This window comes from Ochotona curzoniae, unplaced genomic scaffold (assembly GCF_017591425.1).
Source record: "Ochotona curzoniae isolate NIBS_2020 unplaced genomic scaffold, NIBS_Ocur_1.0 scaffold_274, whole genome shotgun sequence".
Taxonomy (NCBI): Eukaryota; Metazoa; Chordata; class Mammalia; order Lagomorpha; family Ochotonidae; genus Ochotona; species Ochotona curzoniae.
The window spans coordinates 3,883,708-3,899,720 of NW_024467101.1; the positions used below are offsets into that span (position 1 = coordinate 3,883,708).

At 51.2% G+C, this 16,013-nt stretch overlaps 1 protein-coding gene across 1 annotated transcript in view; it reads right to left on the reverse strand.

Annotated features, from left to right (window-relative positions):
* Nucleotides 1-16,013, reverse strand: part of LOC121171751 (protein HIRA) — a 71,485-nt gene that overhangs the window by 11,338 nt on the left and 44,134 nt on the right. Inside the window, exons 14-23 of the mRNA XM_041003441.1 lie at nt 13,114-13,311; nt 11,185-11,346; nt 6,906-7,110; nt 6,446-6,547; nt 4,840-4,988; nt 4,143-4,304; nt 3,601-3,659; nt 3,276-3,381; nt 977-1,099; nt 421-584 (exon numbers count right to left, since the gene is read on the reverse strand). Coding sequence (XP_040859375.1) covers nt 421-584; nt 977-1,099; nt 3,276-3,381; nt 3,601-3,659; nt 4,143-4,304; nt 4,840-4,988; nt 6,446-6,547; nt 6,906-7,110; nt 11,185-11,346; nt 13,114-13,311 — 1,430 coding nt within the window. The remainder of the gene's footprint in view (nt 1-420; nt 585-976; nt 1,100-3,275; nt 3,382-3,600; nt 3,660-4,142; nt 4,305-4,839; nt 4,989-6,445; nt 6,548-6,905; nt 7,111-11,184; nt 11,347-13,113; nt 13,312-16,013) is intronic.

A 16,013-nucleotide genomic window follows, 5' to 3' on the forward strand; every position in this document is an offset into this window, starting at 1 on the left:
CACCAGATCCTGGGTGCAGCCAGTGCCAAGGGTGGAGGCTGAATCAGGGTTCTGTCAGCACCTGACGGTAACTGAAGCCATGGGAACATAAAGCATCACCAAAAGGCACATGATCAGAGGGACGAAGGTGGACTATGTGGCATCTGCCTTGCAGAGGGTTCATTTCAACCCTGACTCTTCCTGTGCAGCCTGGCTGCTGCTGCACTGCCCTGAGTGCAGCTTAGGCTGAGGACTGAGGGGCTGAAGGGATGAGCACACTGGGCAGGCAGCCAGCGTCTTGTGCTAAGAGGTGGGACTGGCAATGGTCAGAGTGCAGAGTACCCTGGGCCCACACACATCTCACCCAACTCAAAGGGGCACAGCTGTGTAGGGAGGCCAGAAGGGCAGGACAAGGCTGCGTGGGGCTGCCAGCACGCTCACCTTCATTCACAAGGTACCGCGCATAGAGGAGGAGCCAATGACGGTACTCGTGGCTGGACTGCAGGGTGAGTGCCGCTGCGACCTGGTTCTCTAGATAGGCCAGGGTGGTCTCCTGCTGTACCACGTGAGGCACAGAGAAGAGCCGAGCAGCCTGCCTTCCCGAGCTGTAGGGGTGGGCAGAACACACAAGATGAGGTAGCAGGCAACAGAGAGAGAGGGGCAGGGGGCTGTCCCCTGTGCCTGAGGACCCCTGAGGTCAGCCAGGCAGCTGAGGCTTCCCATCTACTAGGCTGTCTGCTGAAAGACATCGTGGAGTTCTCAGAGGTATGCCAGCCATAGGCTTCTGAGATGACATGCCAGTGACCCATTCCCTTGACCCAAAATACTGACCCTCAGCACTCAAGAGACTGCCCCCCGAGTCCCTGAAATGACAAGGCATATGTGCAAGTCACCTCCTTGAAGTATCACCCAATGAGTGCCCACAAATCTCAGCCCCCCAGGCAGTCCCGCCCAGCCTGCCTTGGCTGACAGTGGCCATGGTACTCAGCTCACGTACTTGGAGGTGCGGCCCTGGATTATGGCTAAGGGTCCTGAGCACAGCATGGCATCCTGGGATGGCAGGCTGCTCCTGAAGTCCGCACACTGGGCCAGGGAGTCCTGCTTATCAGAAACCAAGTTCCTGAGGAGGCAAAGGCAGGAGGAGCAAAGCTCAGAAACATCAGTAAGTCAGTCAGAGGAGGCTGGCAGGATGGCCATGGCAGAGGCAGCTCTACCACCAAACCACCCTGAGCCATACTGCAGTTCTACACTGGTGCCCAGGCCTGGCCCATACCCTGGTGATGGGCCTGGGAAGTGACTATTCCAGAAGAAAGACTGCAGCAGTGATGGTGCCAACAGTGCTCTACTGGGAAAGAGTCCAGCTCCCTGGTTTCAGCAGGACAGATGAGGAATTCCGTGGGTAAAGTGTGTTTCTCAGTGCTGAGTCACACACCACCATGGCTTGCCCAGGAACCTGCGTGGCCTGGATGGCAGCCAAGCAGTGCCAGGTCTCCAGCCTTTTTGGACTTCAACATCCCTGGGCAGGCAGTTCTGCCACCTTCTCTGGATCCTTCTCATCTTAAAAGTGGCTCACACAGTTTTAAAACGCCTGGAAGCTTTTGAAAGTGCATCCAAATTACAAAGATGCCTATAATCAACACTTCTTAAATACTGGGCTTGTACCCATTATTATGACAATCACATGTAACACTCCTTTTTTTTTTTTGCAATTTGGGAGAACAGGTTATAGACGTTTTTCAGTTCGATTAAGAAACAGTTACTTGTGCTTGGCTCTTGTTTCTGTCCTGATAAAAAATCTTATTTATTATTTGAAAGGCAGACAAAAGAGATCTCTTCTGTCCGGGGCTTCATTCGCCAGAGCCTGGGGCTGCTTTTGCATCTCCCACACGGGTGCAGGGACCAAAGGACTCGGGCCGTCCTCCAAGGCATGTTAACAGGCAGCAGCTGGACTGGAAGCGTAGCAGCTAAGTCTCAATGCAGCACCCATAGGGAATATTGGTGTCACAGCGGCTGGTTTAGCTTGTTGTACCACACACTGGCCCTGTTTGGCAACTTTTAACATAAAATGGTCTATGAATTCAGATATTTTACAAATCTAGGACGGGCTCCAAAGCCCAAGCTGTGCAGGGCAAGAGAACAGACCACACTGCACCGCTGGTAGTTCTCCAAGTCTGAAGGTCTACCTTGTTCCACTAGGCTAGACAGGCGCTGGCAGGGCTACTTTGGAGTTCAGCTGCGCTAATAGGGCCTGTGTGGAAACCCATATTAAGATCTTCCCGTCTCTGCTCTCTGTCTCAAATCTGCCTTTCCAATGGAGGGGAAAAAAAAAAAAAAAAGATCTTAAAAGACTTCTCTGTCAATCTGTCTTTCCAATTAAAATAAATATATCTTTAAAAAAAAAAAAAAGGGCCCAGCGGCGTGGCCTAGCGGTTAAAGTCCTTGCCTTGAACGCGCCGGGATCCCACATGGGCACTGGTTCTAATCCCAGCAGCTCTGCTTCCCATCCAGCTCCCTGCTTGTAGCCTGGGAAAGCAGTTGAGGACGGCCCAAAGCCTTGTGACCTTGCACCTGTGTGGGAGACCCAGAAGAGGTTCCTGGCTCCTGGCTCTGGATCAGCACAGCTCTGTCCGTTGCGCTCACTTGGGGAGTGAATCATCGGACGGAAGATCTTCCTCTCTCTGTTTCTCCTCCTCTCTGTATATCTGACCTTGTAATAACAATAAATAAATCTTAAAAAAAAAAAAAACCCCAAACAAGACAGTTTGGGGCAGGTGCTGCAGTGGGTTAGAATGTCACTCACAGTGCCTGCACCCCACACTGGAATGCAGATTTGAGCGCTGGCTGCCCTTCCTCTGATTCAGCTTCTTGCTAATGCATCCCACTAGGTAGTGGATGGTGCTTAAGTTCTTGGCTACTGCCACGCATGTGGGAGACCCATGTAAAAGCTCTGGGCTCCTGGCTTCTGCCTGGTCCAGCACTGGCTGTTGTAGGCATTTAGGGTGTAAACCGGTGGGTGGAATACTCCCATCTTTACCTTTCAAGTAGATGAGGGGAAAAAAAATTTCAACAGCAAACAAAAAATGCCTATTCTAAAAATGTGGCCCCACAAAATAATGCACAGGCTCTGGGGACATTGGCAGTATCCCATGGGGATGGCAGGGCACACCCTGGCTGTTGTTATGGCCTACACTCCAGGAAAAGCAGGGCCAGGCAGCTGAACCCACAGGACCTGGAGCCTGTGCTGCAGCACCCAGAGCAGATGGAGGATCTCCTGGGCAGCAGGGTAGCTTGCTTACCATGTAGAAAGTGACGGATTGAAGCAGTATGCCTTCCCATCGGACAGGTTCATCACGGGGATTCCATGCTGTGTCAGCAGGATCTGCGACACCGTCATATCACTTCCTGGGAGACAGCACGGGCATAAGTTCGGGTGCACAGGCACATGTAGTCAAGGAAGAATCTGAACCCTGGCTCCCACAGTCCTGCAGCAAGTGCCTGTATGCCCACTTAGCCACTAGCATGGGCTGCCTAATGTCCCGTGCCAGCCATTCTCGGTGCCACCCACCAGACTCTGTCACCCCCTGGGCACCCATGGACAGGAGGGCCCGCTGTCAGGGTTACCTGCCAAGATGGAGTGTAGAGACTCTTCTTTCACCACCACTGCCTGCCTGTGAACATCCCTGAGAGAGACAGGAACCGCTTACTCTCCAACACAAGTCACTGCGACAGGGCAGGTCGTGGCTGCTCCCACACCAAGGTCCTCGCACACGGCCCCGGCCCTCTGCACGTCTCAGTAACAGAAGCCCAGGCCTGAGTCATCGGGGACCCAGCGCCCACATCTACAATGGGGGGAAGCTGGCTACAGCAGCCATGGCATCAGCTGTCTCACTGCCGATGGGCGCAGTTAAGGGCCTTGGCACAGCTATGAAGCCAGGGAAGCATGAGGTCTGCTCCTGTGAGGGTCAGAGCAAGGCTGGGGTCTTCACCTGACCTCACACAGACCCCCCTCAGCTCCCGCCCACATGGGCACCCAACACAAGCAACACTGCAAGCTGGCAGGGCTTCCATCTAGGCCTAAAGGCCAACCTTCTCCACCCCGTCTCCACACGTGCAGTGAGCTAACACGGGCCTGGGGCCTGTCCCACCCTGTGCCTGACTCTCACCAGACGGACAGTGTGGCTGCAGCTGTGAGAGCCATGACGTAGGAGCCCGTGCAGTGCAAAGTAGAGATCGGGGACGGCAGGAGGATGGGAGGGAGGAGGCGGCGGCCGCAGGTGGAGAACACTGACAGCATCCTCTTCTCACAAGCAACACACACCAAGTCGCTGGGAGGCAGAGGTGGGACAGGCGTCACAGGGGTCAGGTGCTGAGGCAGCAGCAGCAGCTCTGGGGATGCAGAGCATCTCTCTGCGCTGCCTGGGCCTGACATGGGATCACCCTGAGCAAGGGCAGCCAGAGGAAGAGAGGGGACAGGCTTGGGATAGCAAGGCTGGGTTTTTGCCCGAGATCCTGGGTGAAGGAGATTCTGTGTCCCTCTTGTCCACAGGGCTGATGAGCTTGGCAGGGCTTGCACTGGGGCTGCCCAGGTCACGGAGAGCTAGCTAGGCACTCGAGAACCCAAGGCCTCAGAGGTCTGCCAGGAGAAAGGAAGCTCATCACCAGTTCAAAGCCTGACTTGGGTGATCCTGAGACTCAGTCTGCTCTCTGTAACGTGGGTTAGTGATATTAACCGTGTGGGATGCTGTGGGGACTTCTGTGACACACACGCCTGAGCTGGGTGGGAGGCACTGTGGGACCTCCTACAGAAGGCCACATTCCAGGATGATAATGGCATCCCCATGGGCAGCACATGGGTCTTACCAGCTGCCCGCCGCAGTGAGGATCCGGCTGGTGAGCACCGTCTCCCACTCCTTCCCTTCCCGGTTGCACTTGAGACGGCTCAGCTTCACGCCCCCGACAGCCGTCACTTCATTCTCCACCTCAATGTACATGGAGGGGTCAGAGCTCACCTGAGTGGGGGAAGCAAGCACAGGTGTATTGGGGAGACAAGGGGTCTGCTGGGTAGGTGAGATGCTCAGGGACCCCGTGGTAGGGCTGGCTGGCTGGCTCACTGGCACAGGAGGATGAGCTCAACAAGGAAGCTGCAGAGAAGGTGAGTGACCTGCCAGGAGACACGACTGAGGACTGGACCAGCCAAGGACAGCAGGAGCAAGACTCAACTTTCCAGTTTCTCTCCAGAACAATCTTCAAAGACGTAGTAAGTGTGAGTGACAAGAACAGACCAGGTATTGGTGCTTAGAGGGAAAGTTTAGAAGCTCTCAAGGTGCCCTCTAGACCCCATGACTGCTGTCTGAGGACACTGGCAGGAGTGTCCCTGGTCTAGCAGGTGCATCTGTTTTAGTTCCTGGCACCAATGGACTCAGGCTATGCCTGACCTGCAGATGCTGCAGATGCTGCAGATGCAAAGGTCCAGCATAATAAGTGGTTTGCAGTACAGTCACATGAGGAGGTGAGCTGGAGCCAAGGGTCACTGTGGCAGGATCTGTGCCCCGACACAGGCACCAGAAATTGGGAACAGCCTCCAGCAGCTGTCCATGGTAAAGACACTGCAGGGCAGGTGGGAAGAGCATGTGGGGAGAGTTTTGCGTTGAAGGCCAGGCCAAGAACAGGCCATCAAGGAAAGCATCTGCATCAGGTCCTGCCTGAGTGAGTGCTGCCATCTGCTGGGGGAGCCGGCGTTTCAGCGGTGCAAACCATAACAAGACAGGAGCAGCTGACCCAGGCTGTGGCTGCACCACAGCCCATAGAGATCTGTAACTGGCACAGGCTCATCTGCGCCCTGCTGTGTGGAGGACAAGCCTGGGCCTAGAACAGTATAGCCAGCAAGAACCACCTTTACACAAAGGTCCCTGAGCTGAGGTACAAAAGCCATGCCAAAAGGTGACTTTGTAAGGGGACTATAGTGGGTGAGGTCTGGACACTGGTGCTAGCCTAGATCAGTGACCAGAGGGCCTCTTGGGTATGAGCGATCACTGGCTCTGGTTACAAGCTTCTTCTCTGAGATGTTAAACAGCTCTGATAATGACTGCGCCTGGCACTGTAAAGCACGAAAGGCCAGTACCACTGGGGCACAGACTCTAGCCACACAGTCCCATGGGCACGAAGCTGGAGGGTGCCAGGAGAAGGAAAGGTGCGTCTGAGATGAGTCTTGAAGGAGCTGCGCACCAGAGAACGCTCTGGCAAAGATAGCCCCACAGCTGGGATTGCAGAGGGAAAGGCTATGGGGTATGGGCGAGGCAGCCAGCGATCGTGTTTGGTCTTGGTGATGCCCAGATCACTTTGACCTCCTACAGAACGGGAGTGTCACTGGGATAACAAGCCCCACAGTCACAAAGCACAGTGCCCCTTGCGGGAAAGCATGTGTGCATGCTCCAGGGAGAGGGTGGGTGGAGGGCCGGGGCCTTACCTGGAGAGTAAACGCTCTCTGGGGGCCTGGAACCGGCAGCTTCAGGGCAAGTGCTGGTGCAGACAGACACATGGCCTCCTTCTCCGACAGGGCAGCTGGGGACTGAAGAAGCAGAAACGTCCTTGAACCCTGCCTGGCACTGCCAGGTAAGTGTCAGGCAAAGGACACAGCTCACCTCAAGGCGAGGCTGGGCCTGCCACCAGGCCATGTCTACATTCTTAGTGAGGAGGAATGCACAGGGGCGGCCAGAAGGACACTCACCTTTAAAACAAGGTGGCTATAATAATAATAATAATAAAAAAAAAGCAAGGTGGCTGACCCCAAGGACTCTGGGCTGCCTGAAAGAACGTCAGTGTGGCCTCCATGGTACATTCCAGGAGGGGGGGATGTTCCTGAGGAAGCCCACACTGGTGGGGTGCACCACAGCATGCTGGAGACAGCATGAGCCTCTGGGCCTCACCTGGACAGACAGAGACACGGGCAGGAGGCGGGAGTCCTTCCGAGGGCGCCCTTTCTTCTTCTTCTCCACCGTCTCCACCTCAAGCTCGAGTTTTCGCTTGGACAGTGAGGAAGTCTTGGTCAGAGGGACTTTATCGTCGCTGTCACTGCTGCTTTCCAGGAGGTCCCGGGGCCGCAGGTCTTTCACAAGGTTCTGCTCTTTCAACCTGAACAGACACAGCCATGCATGACTTCCCCACATCTTTATTACCTGTATAATAATTTAAAAAATCAGGACTGGTGCTGCATGAGATTCCGGCATCTTGTCTGAGTGATAGTTTGAGTACAGGTTATTCCACTTCCGGTCTAGCTCCCAGCTAATGAGCCTGAGAGAGTACCAGAGTTTGGCTCGAGTGCTTACGTATCCTAGCCACTGACGTGGGAGACTGAGACAGAATTTGAAGGTCCCTAGCTTTTGGTCCAAATCAGCCCAGCCATTTGGTATATGTGCTGCCAAAGTGAGCACAGAATAAGCCATTTGCAAAGTGAACCAGTGCATGGAAAATCTCACTCTTTCTATAATACTATTTTTCAAACAAAATGCATCTTAAATGAAAGGACAAACAGCCACCGGGACTCTTAGAGAGGAAAATGACAGGAAGCCATAGCTGGCCTGGACCTGAGGTGCCAGAGTTCAGCTGGCAGATTTCATTGTGAGCTGAGTTATCTTCCATCTACTGGTATATTCCCAGATAATTGGGCCAGAAATGAGATGATCCAAAGCCAGGAACCAGGAGCTTCTTCTGGGTCTCTCACATGTTTGTAGGGGCCCAAAGACTCAAGCCATCCCCCACTGCCTTCCCAGGCCACAAGCAGGGAACTGGATTAGAAATGTTGCTGCTGAACTGTTGGAACTGGCATCATATCAGATGTTGGTACAGCAAGTGGAGGATTAGTCAGCTGAGCCACCACTCCACTGCAGAGGCACTTCTACTTTTTTTTTTTTTTTTAAGATTTTATTATTTTTATTGGAAAGGCGGATATACAGAGAGGAAGACAGAAAGGAAGATCTTCCGTCCAATGATTCACCCCCCAAGTGAGCGCAACAGCCAATGCTATGCCAGTCCGAAGCCAGGAGCCTCTTCCGGGTCTCCCACACGGGTGCAGGGTCCCAAAGCTTTGGGCCGTCCTCGACTGCTTTCCCAGGCCACAGGCAGGGAGCTGGAAGGGAAGCGGGGCTGCCGGGATTAGAACCGGTGCCCATATGGGATCCCAGGCGTGCAAGGCGAGGACCTTTAACCACTTGCGCCACCGCGTCAGGCCCAGCCAAAAATATTTTTAAAAAATTGTTTTCTCTCCCCGGTACTTCACCAATCAACAAGGCTCTAATGTAACATAGTGGATTAAAACAGAGAGGTGCAAAACACGAGACTCTAGTGAAGAAAGGCATTCTTGGGAATCCCAAAGACAATAGGGAAATGAAATCAGGATACTACATGACATCTGAGCTTTTGGGGCCTGGCATGTATGCCAGTTGCTGTACTTCTCATACAGTTTTCTGCTTGTAGTCTAGAAACACAGCAGATGGCCCAAGTCCTTGGGACCTTGCACGCACGAGGGAGACCCCGATGAAGCTCATGGCTTCTGAGCAGCTCAACCACTGCCAATGCAGCCATCTGGGGAGAGAATCAGCAGGTAGATTCCCCAAGTGGCCGTAACGGTAGGTGCTGCTCCAATCCGAAGACAGGAGCCAAGAGCCTCTTCTGGGTCTCCCATGTGGGCTGTCCTCGACTGCTTTCTCAGGCCACAAGCAGGGAGTTGGATGGGAAGTGGGGCTGCCAGGATTAGAACCAGTGCCCATATGGGATCCCAGTGGGTTCAAGGCAAGGACTTTTAGCCACAAGGCCACCACATCGAGCCCTTGCTTCTCATTTTTACACTCCACAATAGAGCTTAATCATGGTTTTATATAGCACAATAAGGGGCCTGGTACGATGGCCTCGAGGCTGAAGTTCTTGACTTGTAGGTGGTGGGATCCCACATGGGCACCATTTTGTACTCTGGCTGCTCCACTTTTCATCCAGCTCCCTTTCTGTGGCCTGGAAAAGCAACAGAGGACGGCCCAAAGCCTTGAAACCCTGCACCCACATGGGGGACCTGAAGGAGGCTCCTGACTTTGGATCGGATCAGCTCCAGCCATTGCGGCCACTTGGGGAGTGACCAAGTGGATGGGAGATCTTTCTCTCTGTTTCCTCTCTGTAAATCTGCCTTTTCAATAAAAATAAATCTTTAAAATGCAATAAGAATGTTGCGGCAAAATCAAATTGCCAAATACATCCCTGATTTTGATTTGAATGATTTGATCACTGCAACGCTGGCCCTGAAGGGCACTCTGTCCAGCTGGCACTGCCCGGCTCAGACCTCGGAGAGTCACTGGGAGCCTCCCAACCTGTGTCTCTGCTGGACGGCCTGCACAGGGCACCTGAAGCCAGGCCCATCAGGAACCACAGTCCCAGGGCTCCATGCAGGCCGTGGAGCAGACACCAGAAACACCTCACTTAGGCCGGGGCTCCCTCTAGGTCATGTGCGCTTCAGCCAGCTTGCCTGTAGTCACCCGCCTCAGATCCCATCGTGCCCCTCCTGACATGTGGCCTCGAGGCTCCTCAAGTTCACCATGTACCTGGGAGAGAACTATCAGCTCCCATACACACCTGAAGCTGGTGGCTGAGAAGGGCTAGTAAGCTTGCAGGGGTCTCAGTGCCCATCCATGTGTGTCTTGAGAGTCAACTTAACTGCTGTATCAAATGCTCACCCCTACACTGACTAAAATTGCTGTAATTATGACTTCAATTTTAATTTTTTTTATTAATATTACTTTTGGTTCACTTCCAATCCCATTTGGTCTTTCCAACATACACAAAAACCAGGGCTGCGAGTGGGCCTGGTGGAGATTATTAGGGGTTGCCCTGACTACGTCATGACATCTGCTAGTGTGCATGAAGACTGGGTCGGTGGCAGGCTGGGCTGGGCTAGGCTGCAGCGTTCATGTGTACGTGCGCTGGCTGGTGCACACAAGAGTCAAGTCTGAGGTCACTCCAGGCAAGGTTTCCTGGGGGACTCGCGAATTAGATGGCTGGATTCAAACCCTGGCCACAGGGAATACAATATAAGTAGTATGACATTATAGTGCATGTATTTGGACTGGGCCTCCTCAGTTGCTGACACATGCACAGTGGACAGAATGCCCAGATGCACACAGGGGACATGAAAGTAATGTCATCTAGGCAAGTAGGTGACACCCAGGGCTTCAGTGGATGGAAAGCAGTGCAGGATGGACCACTCTACTGGCCAAGCTTTGCGACTTGTTCCTCGGTGTGTGGATACACTTAGGTGGACCTGGTCAGTCAACAGAGCTTGAAATATTTTTCTCAACCCTGATACAACAAAGCTGATGACATCTCAGTAATATCCAAATCACTCAAGTAACAACCTTAGAATACTCTTCCCCACATTAGGGTCTCTAAGTTGTCACCAAGGAACCATCTCCTAACCTCAGGCGCTGATGTAGTTTGGACAGCAAGGAGTAGTCCCCTCCTATTCCTCCCCACTGGCTATAGATACAGGAGGAAAATAAATAAATAAATATTTGTCCCACCCACCTTCCTTCATACCCCAACTCTTTCCACTTTAACTGGCAATCCACATGGCGTACATCCCTCTGAACTATGTAAACAATATTTAAAATTAAATTTAAAAAAAAGTACAGAATTTAGCAATTTTTAGCATCTTCATAAAGTTTTGTAATCATCACCACTGTCTAATGCCTCCTGACATGTGGCCTCGAGGCTCCCAACCCTAACACCAAGAAAAAATTCCTGACCCATTAGCAAACAAGCTCTGCCCTGCCATTTCCCCCACTTCTGGCAACTGCTGACTAACTGCCTTTATGGATTTTCCTATTGTTGGCGTTTTAATAAATGGCACACATGGTTCTCTGTAACTAGCTTCTGTCACTTAGCAGAATGTCTTTACGATTTGTCCCTGTTGTAATGCATAAATACTTTTGAATTAATACATCACATTCCACGATCTTCAAAATTTTTTCATTCACTATTTGAAAGACAGAGCGACAGAGACAAAACCAGCAATTCTACAGTCCTGCTCCATGTCCCCTGTGACCGGGTCTGCCTCCCTGCAGGAAGCAGGTTGTATAACAGGAGAGCGGAACCTGCACCACTGGCTTTTGGTGGCACCTGCTCTCTCTGGGGGGTCTCCCTGGGTCCCCTATACCGAACACCTACCTTTCAACAGTCGGTGGAGTCACACTGGTCAAGGCAGGGGGGCCCGGCGTGGCTTTAGATCGCTCTGTGAATCGGGAGTCAAAGGCCTTCATGGGTTCAATCTTGGACGGGGTTGTTAACACGGAGGGTGATGATGCGGCAGGAGCAGAGGTAGCATTCATACTAGGGGTGAAGAAGAGGAGGCACATCAGGATGTTCACGATTTGCATCGCTTGGAGACTTCTCAAAGGAGCACAGACATCAAGCTTCCAAAAACGCAAAAAATGTCAAAATGCACTCAATGGTTTCTATTTCTTTATAATTTCCACGTGTGAGAATTTTGCAAAGACTATGTGAGCAGATGGAAGCAAGTACATTCACCTTTCCCAGCTGCACTGTCTGAGAGCTTTGGGCATAGCCCGAGCCCCAGGAACACGTCTGACCCTTTACTCTAACCAGACGAACCCATTTCCACAATCAAGCATAGCATCTACCTGTCAAACCACTCCCACCACCAGCTTTTCCCATTTCAACACTGGGTTTGAAGAGTGAAGACCTCATCTGGGATCCTGAAGTCACGGCCTGTTTCCAGCCTTCATCATCAGTCATGCCTCTCCATCCTGGGCTGTAACACTACCCCTCACTGTGATGACAAAGCCTTGATACCCTCCTCCAGGAGCTCACCTCATCATCCCTGCCTTCCACTTCACAGGCCTCAGCTTGCCCAGCTTCCCTTCTGTCCAAGCCTTTCGACATGCTTTGGAATGAGGCTTGGACCTCCCACTGACCACACCCAGGGCACCGTTACCCACCCTCTGGACCTCACAGCAAACATTTACTAACACCCCGGACAGTTCTCCCTCTCAGCTCCTGAGACAGGAGCACCACCAGGAGGTCAGCTTAAGTCCTCAGCTCTGGGACTCTGTCCTGCTATATGCCCTCCCCCAGGAAGCCTGATCTTGTTGCTCAGTCTCCTCCCCAATCCATCCTCTCACACGTTTCACGGAACCTTCAGAGTGGTGACACCAGATGCTTGGTGCCCAACTCCACAGCTAAGAAATGGAGACCCAGAAGCAGGAGGCTGTGATAACACAAGCTCTCAGCTGCACCAGCAGTGTCAGGCACGAATGGCAGGGCAGGGGCATATTCAGGTATCCTTGCCTATTGCAGCTGCCTTCCCTGCAGGTCCCAAAGCCTCTTTGGCTGCTCTGGGAAGAGCACAGACCATCCAGCTCAGAACACAAACCCAGTCTTTTTCCTTCCTTTCTGGTTCTCCTTAGAGGCTACTTCCTATACCTTCTCCTTGAGTCAGCATGTATGGGCCGAGGGCGGGACGCCCTCTCTGAGACCTGCCCTGATCCCTCTCCCAACAACTGGTCACTGATGCCAAGGGACCTCCGACTGTGTGGCTGCCTCCTTCCTGCTAGCACACAAACATGGAAACATGGGCTGGCCCAGAGCTGCTGCTGGGCTCTTGCTCACAATTTTGCTTCATCTTTTCTCACTCCTAGCTTGGCTTCCAGGTGAGGGTCAGTGAAGTAACAGGCTTGCAGTGTGACTGTAATTCCGCCAGTGAGGGGAGTCAGCAGGCTCACACATGAATGTCCTGACCAGGCTGAACAGTGGGTGATGCTCTAGACAGAGCAGGGTGGGGACCAAAGTCCCAGAAAGCGCGCATGCTCCAGTATAGACCTACCACAAGGAGGGGCTCCTCAACAGCTGGCACCCACCTTTAGCCGCTTCTGTCAGTTATGAGACTCTGTGAAACCTTCACAGTCCTGGGTATACAATTTATCTGAACAAGCCCTCGCTTCCACGCAGGCCCTCATCTCTCCCTTTTTAACTGAGGAGGCCACGAAGCACGACCAGAATACAATTCTCTGTCTCCAGAACTGTGTCTAGACCCTGAACTCTCCCCAGGGATGGATGCAAGCCCTGGCATCCACTAACCTGTCCTTACTGATAGGTTCGCCCGCAGGCCTGGTACCAGCGGCTGCCACGGGCTCTGTGCAAGGCTTTGAGGTGCTGAAGGAGTTGGGGGTGCTGGAGTCCAGTGGCAGTAGCTGCTGACTGCTGTGAGAGGTGAGCATGGTGCCCGCCAGGGAGCCTGAGAGGGGGATGCTGTTGAAGAATGCCGTGGAGAAGTCCCTGTCGTCAAGGAAGAACAGGAGTCAGCTGTGGCAATCAGAGGCTGCAACAAGCACTTTGACAAAATCCCAAACAACTTTTTTCTGGATGCAAAAGCAACCCATTTTTTTCTCATGGGAAATAATTCAGAAAATTACAGCAAAGTAAACAAAACAAAGATCACCTAATACCCTATACTTATCTGAATCTAAGAGGTATTGTATGTACCAGAAAACAAGAACACAGTGCCGCTAATTCTTTCAGATGCCATTGATCAGACAGTGCAGCCTGACCATCCTTAGAGGCGTTACTGCAGAGCCTATATTTCAGGTCAGTTGCAATGCCCCATATAGAAAGCTTCTTTCTCCCTTCCCTAATGCTTGGGGACACACCACTGCCCAGATACACAAACTGCACCAAGACTTCACTGAGGAAAGACAGAGCTGGATCTCAGACTTTTCTGGGAAAGATATCATTGCGACAGGAAGCAAGATGATGAAGAGTTATGATTGAGGACTCTAGGCCCGGGCTGTAGCACAGTGGATTAAGCTGCTCACTGCAGCAATGGCACTGGGATATGGGTTTGAGTCCTGGCTGCTTTGGTGCCAATCCAACTCCCTACTTATGGCCTGGGAAAGCAGCGGAGATGTCCCAAAGCCTTGGAACCAACCATCCCTATGTGGGAGACCTGGATGAAACAAACCCTCCTCAGAGGTTTAAATTTCAAACCTAGTGAGAGAACACCCATTTCACTGTGCCCTTACTAACAGTTCTATCAAATTTCTTGAATACTTCAAAATATGACACATAAAAAAATACCCATTCCAGCTTTGTTGTGTGTGAAGACAAATTTTCTCCACACAGAAACATCTTTCTTTTTTGCGCATACTGCTTTTTTTCCCCCATCCTTATCCACTGCTCTATTTCACTCCTGGTCTTGATTATTGGAAATATGAACATATTTTTCTTTTATAAGTAGGAAATATTTTCTCAGGGCACTGTTTTTTGACTTTTTAAGGGAGGCATATTTTTTTTTTCCACAGAGAGGTCATTTTTATATGGCCTAAATAGGTTCTTAATTTTTGTCATTTTTAAAAAAAAATTTGTTTATTTTCACTTTATTTGAAAGGAACAGAGGTAGCAGGGTGGGGAGAGACAACATGCCAACATTCTCATCTGCTGGTTTGATCTCAAATGACTGTCACAATTGGGGCTGGCCACACCACAGTCAAGAGCCTGGATGTCAGTCTAGACCTTCCATGTGGGTGGCAGGGACCCACATACTTAAGCGATCGCCTACTTCCTCCCAGGGTGTGCGGTGGCAGGAATCTGGATCAGAAGCGAGGCTGGAACTTGAACCCAAGTACTCCAGGTGTCCCAAGTAGAATCTTAATGGCTTCAGCAAACATCTGCCCCTGAGTGATCTAAACTTTGCATCATTTTTGAACAAAACTTATTTGTCTCTGAAACCACACAGATATTCTTCCATAGGATCATCTTAAATTTGAAAGCAAAAATATTTCAAACCTTTTTTCTTAAAAAAAAAAAATTGCAAAGAGAGCACAGGTGCATGCACAGGTGAGAACCTCCTCCCCTCCACTGATTGACTCCCCGAATGTCCATAGCGGCCAAGGTTGCGCCAGGCTACAATTGGGGGAGCCAGAGACTCAATCCGTGTCTCTCATGTGGGTGGCGGGCATTAATCACCTGAGCCATCACCTGCCGCTCCCAGGGTCTCTCTCAGCAGGAAGGTGGGGTCAGGAGCTGCAGCCAGGAGTGAACCCAGACACTCTGATATGGGACACGTCATTTTTATGGGGAGGAGGGTGGGGAAGGTTGTGGGGGGTGAGGATGTGTCTTATCCACAAGGTCAAATGCATGTCCTACTGTGTCATACTACCATCCCACCTTGGGCTGGGATGGTGGTATGACAAGATTTTCAGATTTTAAGCAATAAAAAATTAAACATCAACATCAAACAAACATAAAAATCCGCCTCTGAGCTGTTTAGACTGTATTTCACAGTAAGTTGCGAGGTTGCAGTAAAAGAAACAAGGGAGTCCTCATTCCTACCTACTCAATCAGCTAACCAAGATTTCATCACTGATGTGCTACATTATCTTTGAAAACCCCATATTCTGTTTCACTCTTCTACTCACAAAATTTTTTTTTTTTTAAATATTTATTTGAAAGGCAGTACAGCAGAGGCTGCATCCATCCACTGGTTCACTCCCCAGGAGCCTACATCATCCAGGCCTGGGCCAGGCCAAGGGCAGGGGTCAGGAACTCCATCCAGGTCCCCCACATAAGTGGCAGAGACTCAAGCAGTTGAGCCATCTGCTGCCTTCAGGTACCCCAAACAATAGGTTAGCCTGCAGTGCCACAATACATGCCCTTGCTCTGTTACAGTCATTCTACCCTGCTTTTCACAAATATTTCAGCTATTATTATTTTTCCATTTAACTTCAAAACCACATTTTCTGACTGTAAATATTTTTAAACCTATTTGCATTGGTGCATGTGAAATTTACAGGTTTATGATGTTGAGTTGTTCTAGCTAATCAATGATATGCCTTTCTAATTTTGAGTTTTCTTATGGGCCATTCAGAAGGATTTGAAAAGTTTTCTTCTTAAAAAGCCTGTACTTCTGGGTGATCTTTGTGGTACCCTCAGTTAAGCTGACGTGTAAGGGCACCAGCTTCCCACAGAGTGCCTTGGTCTGA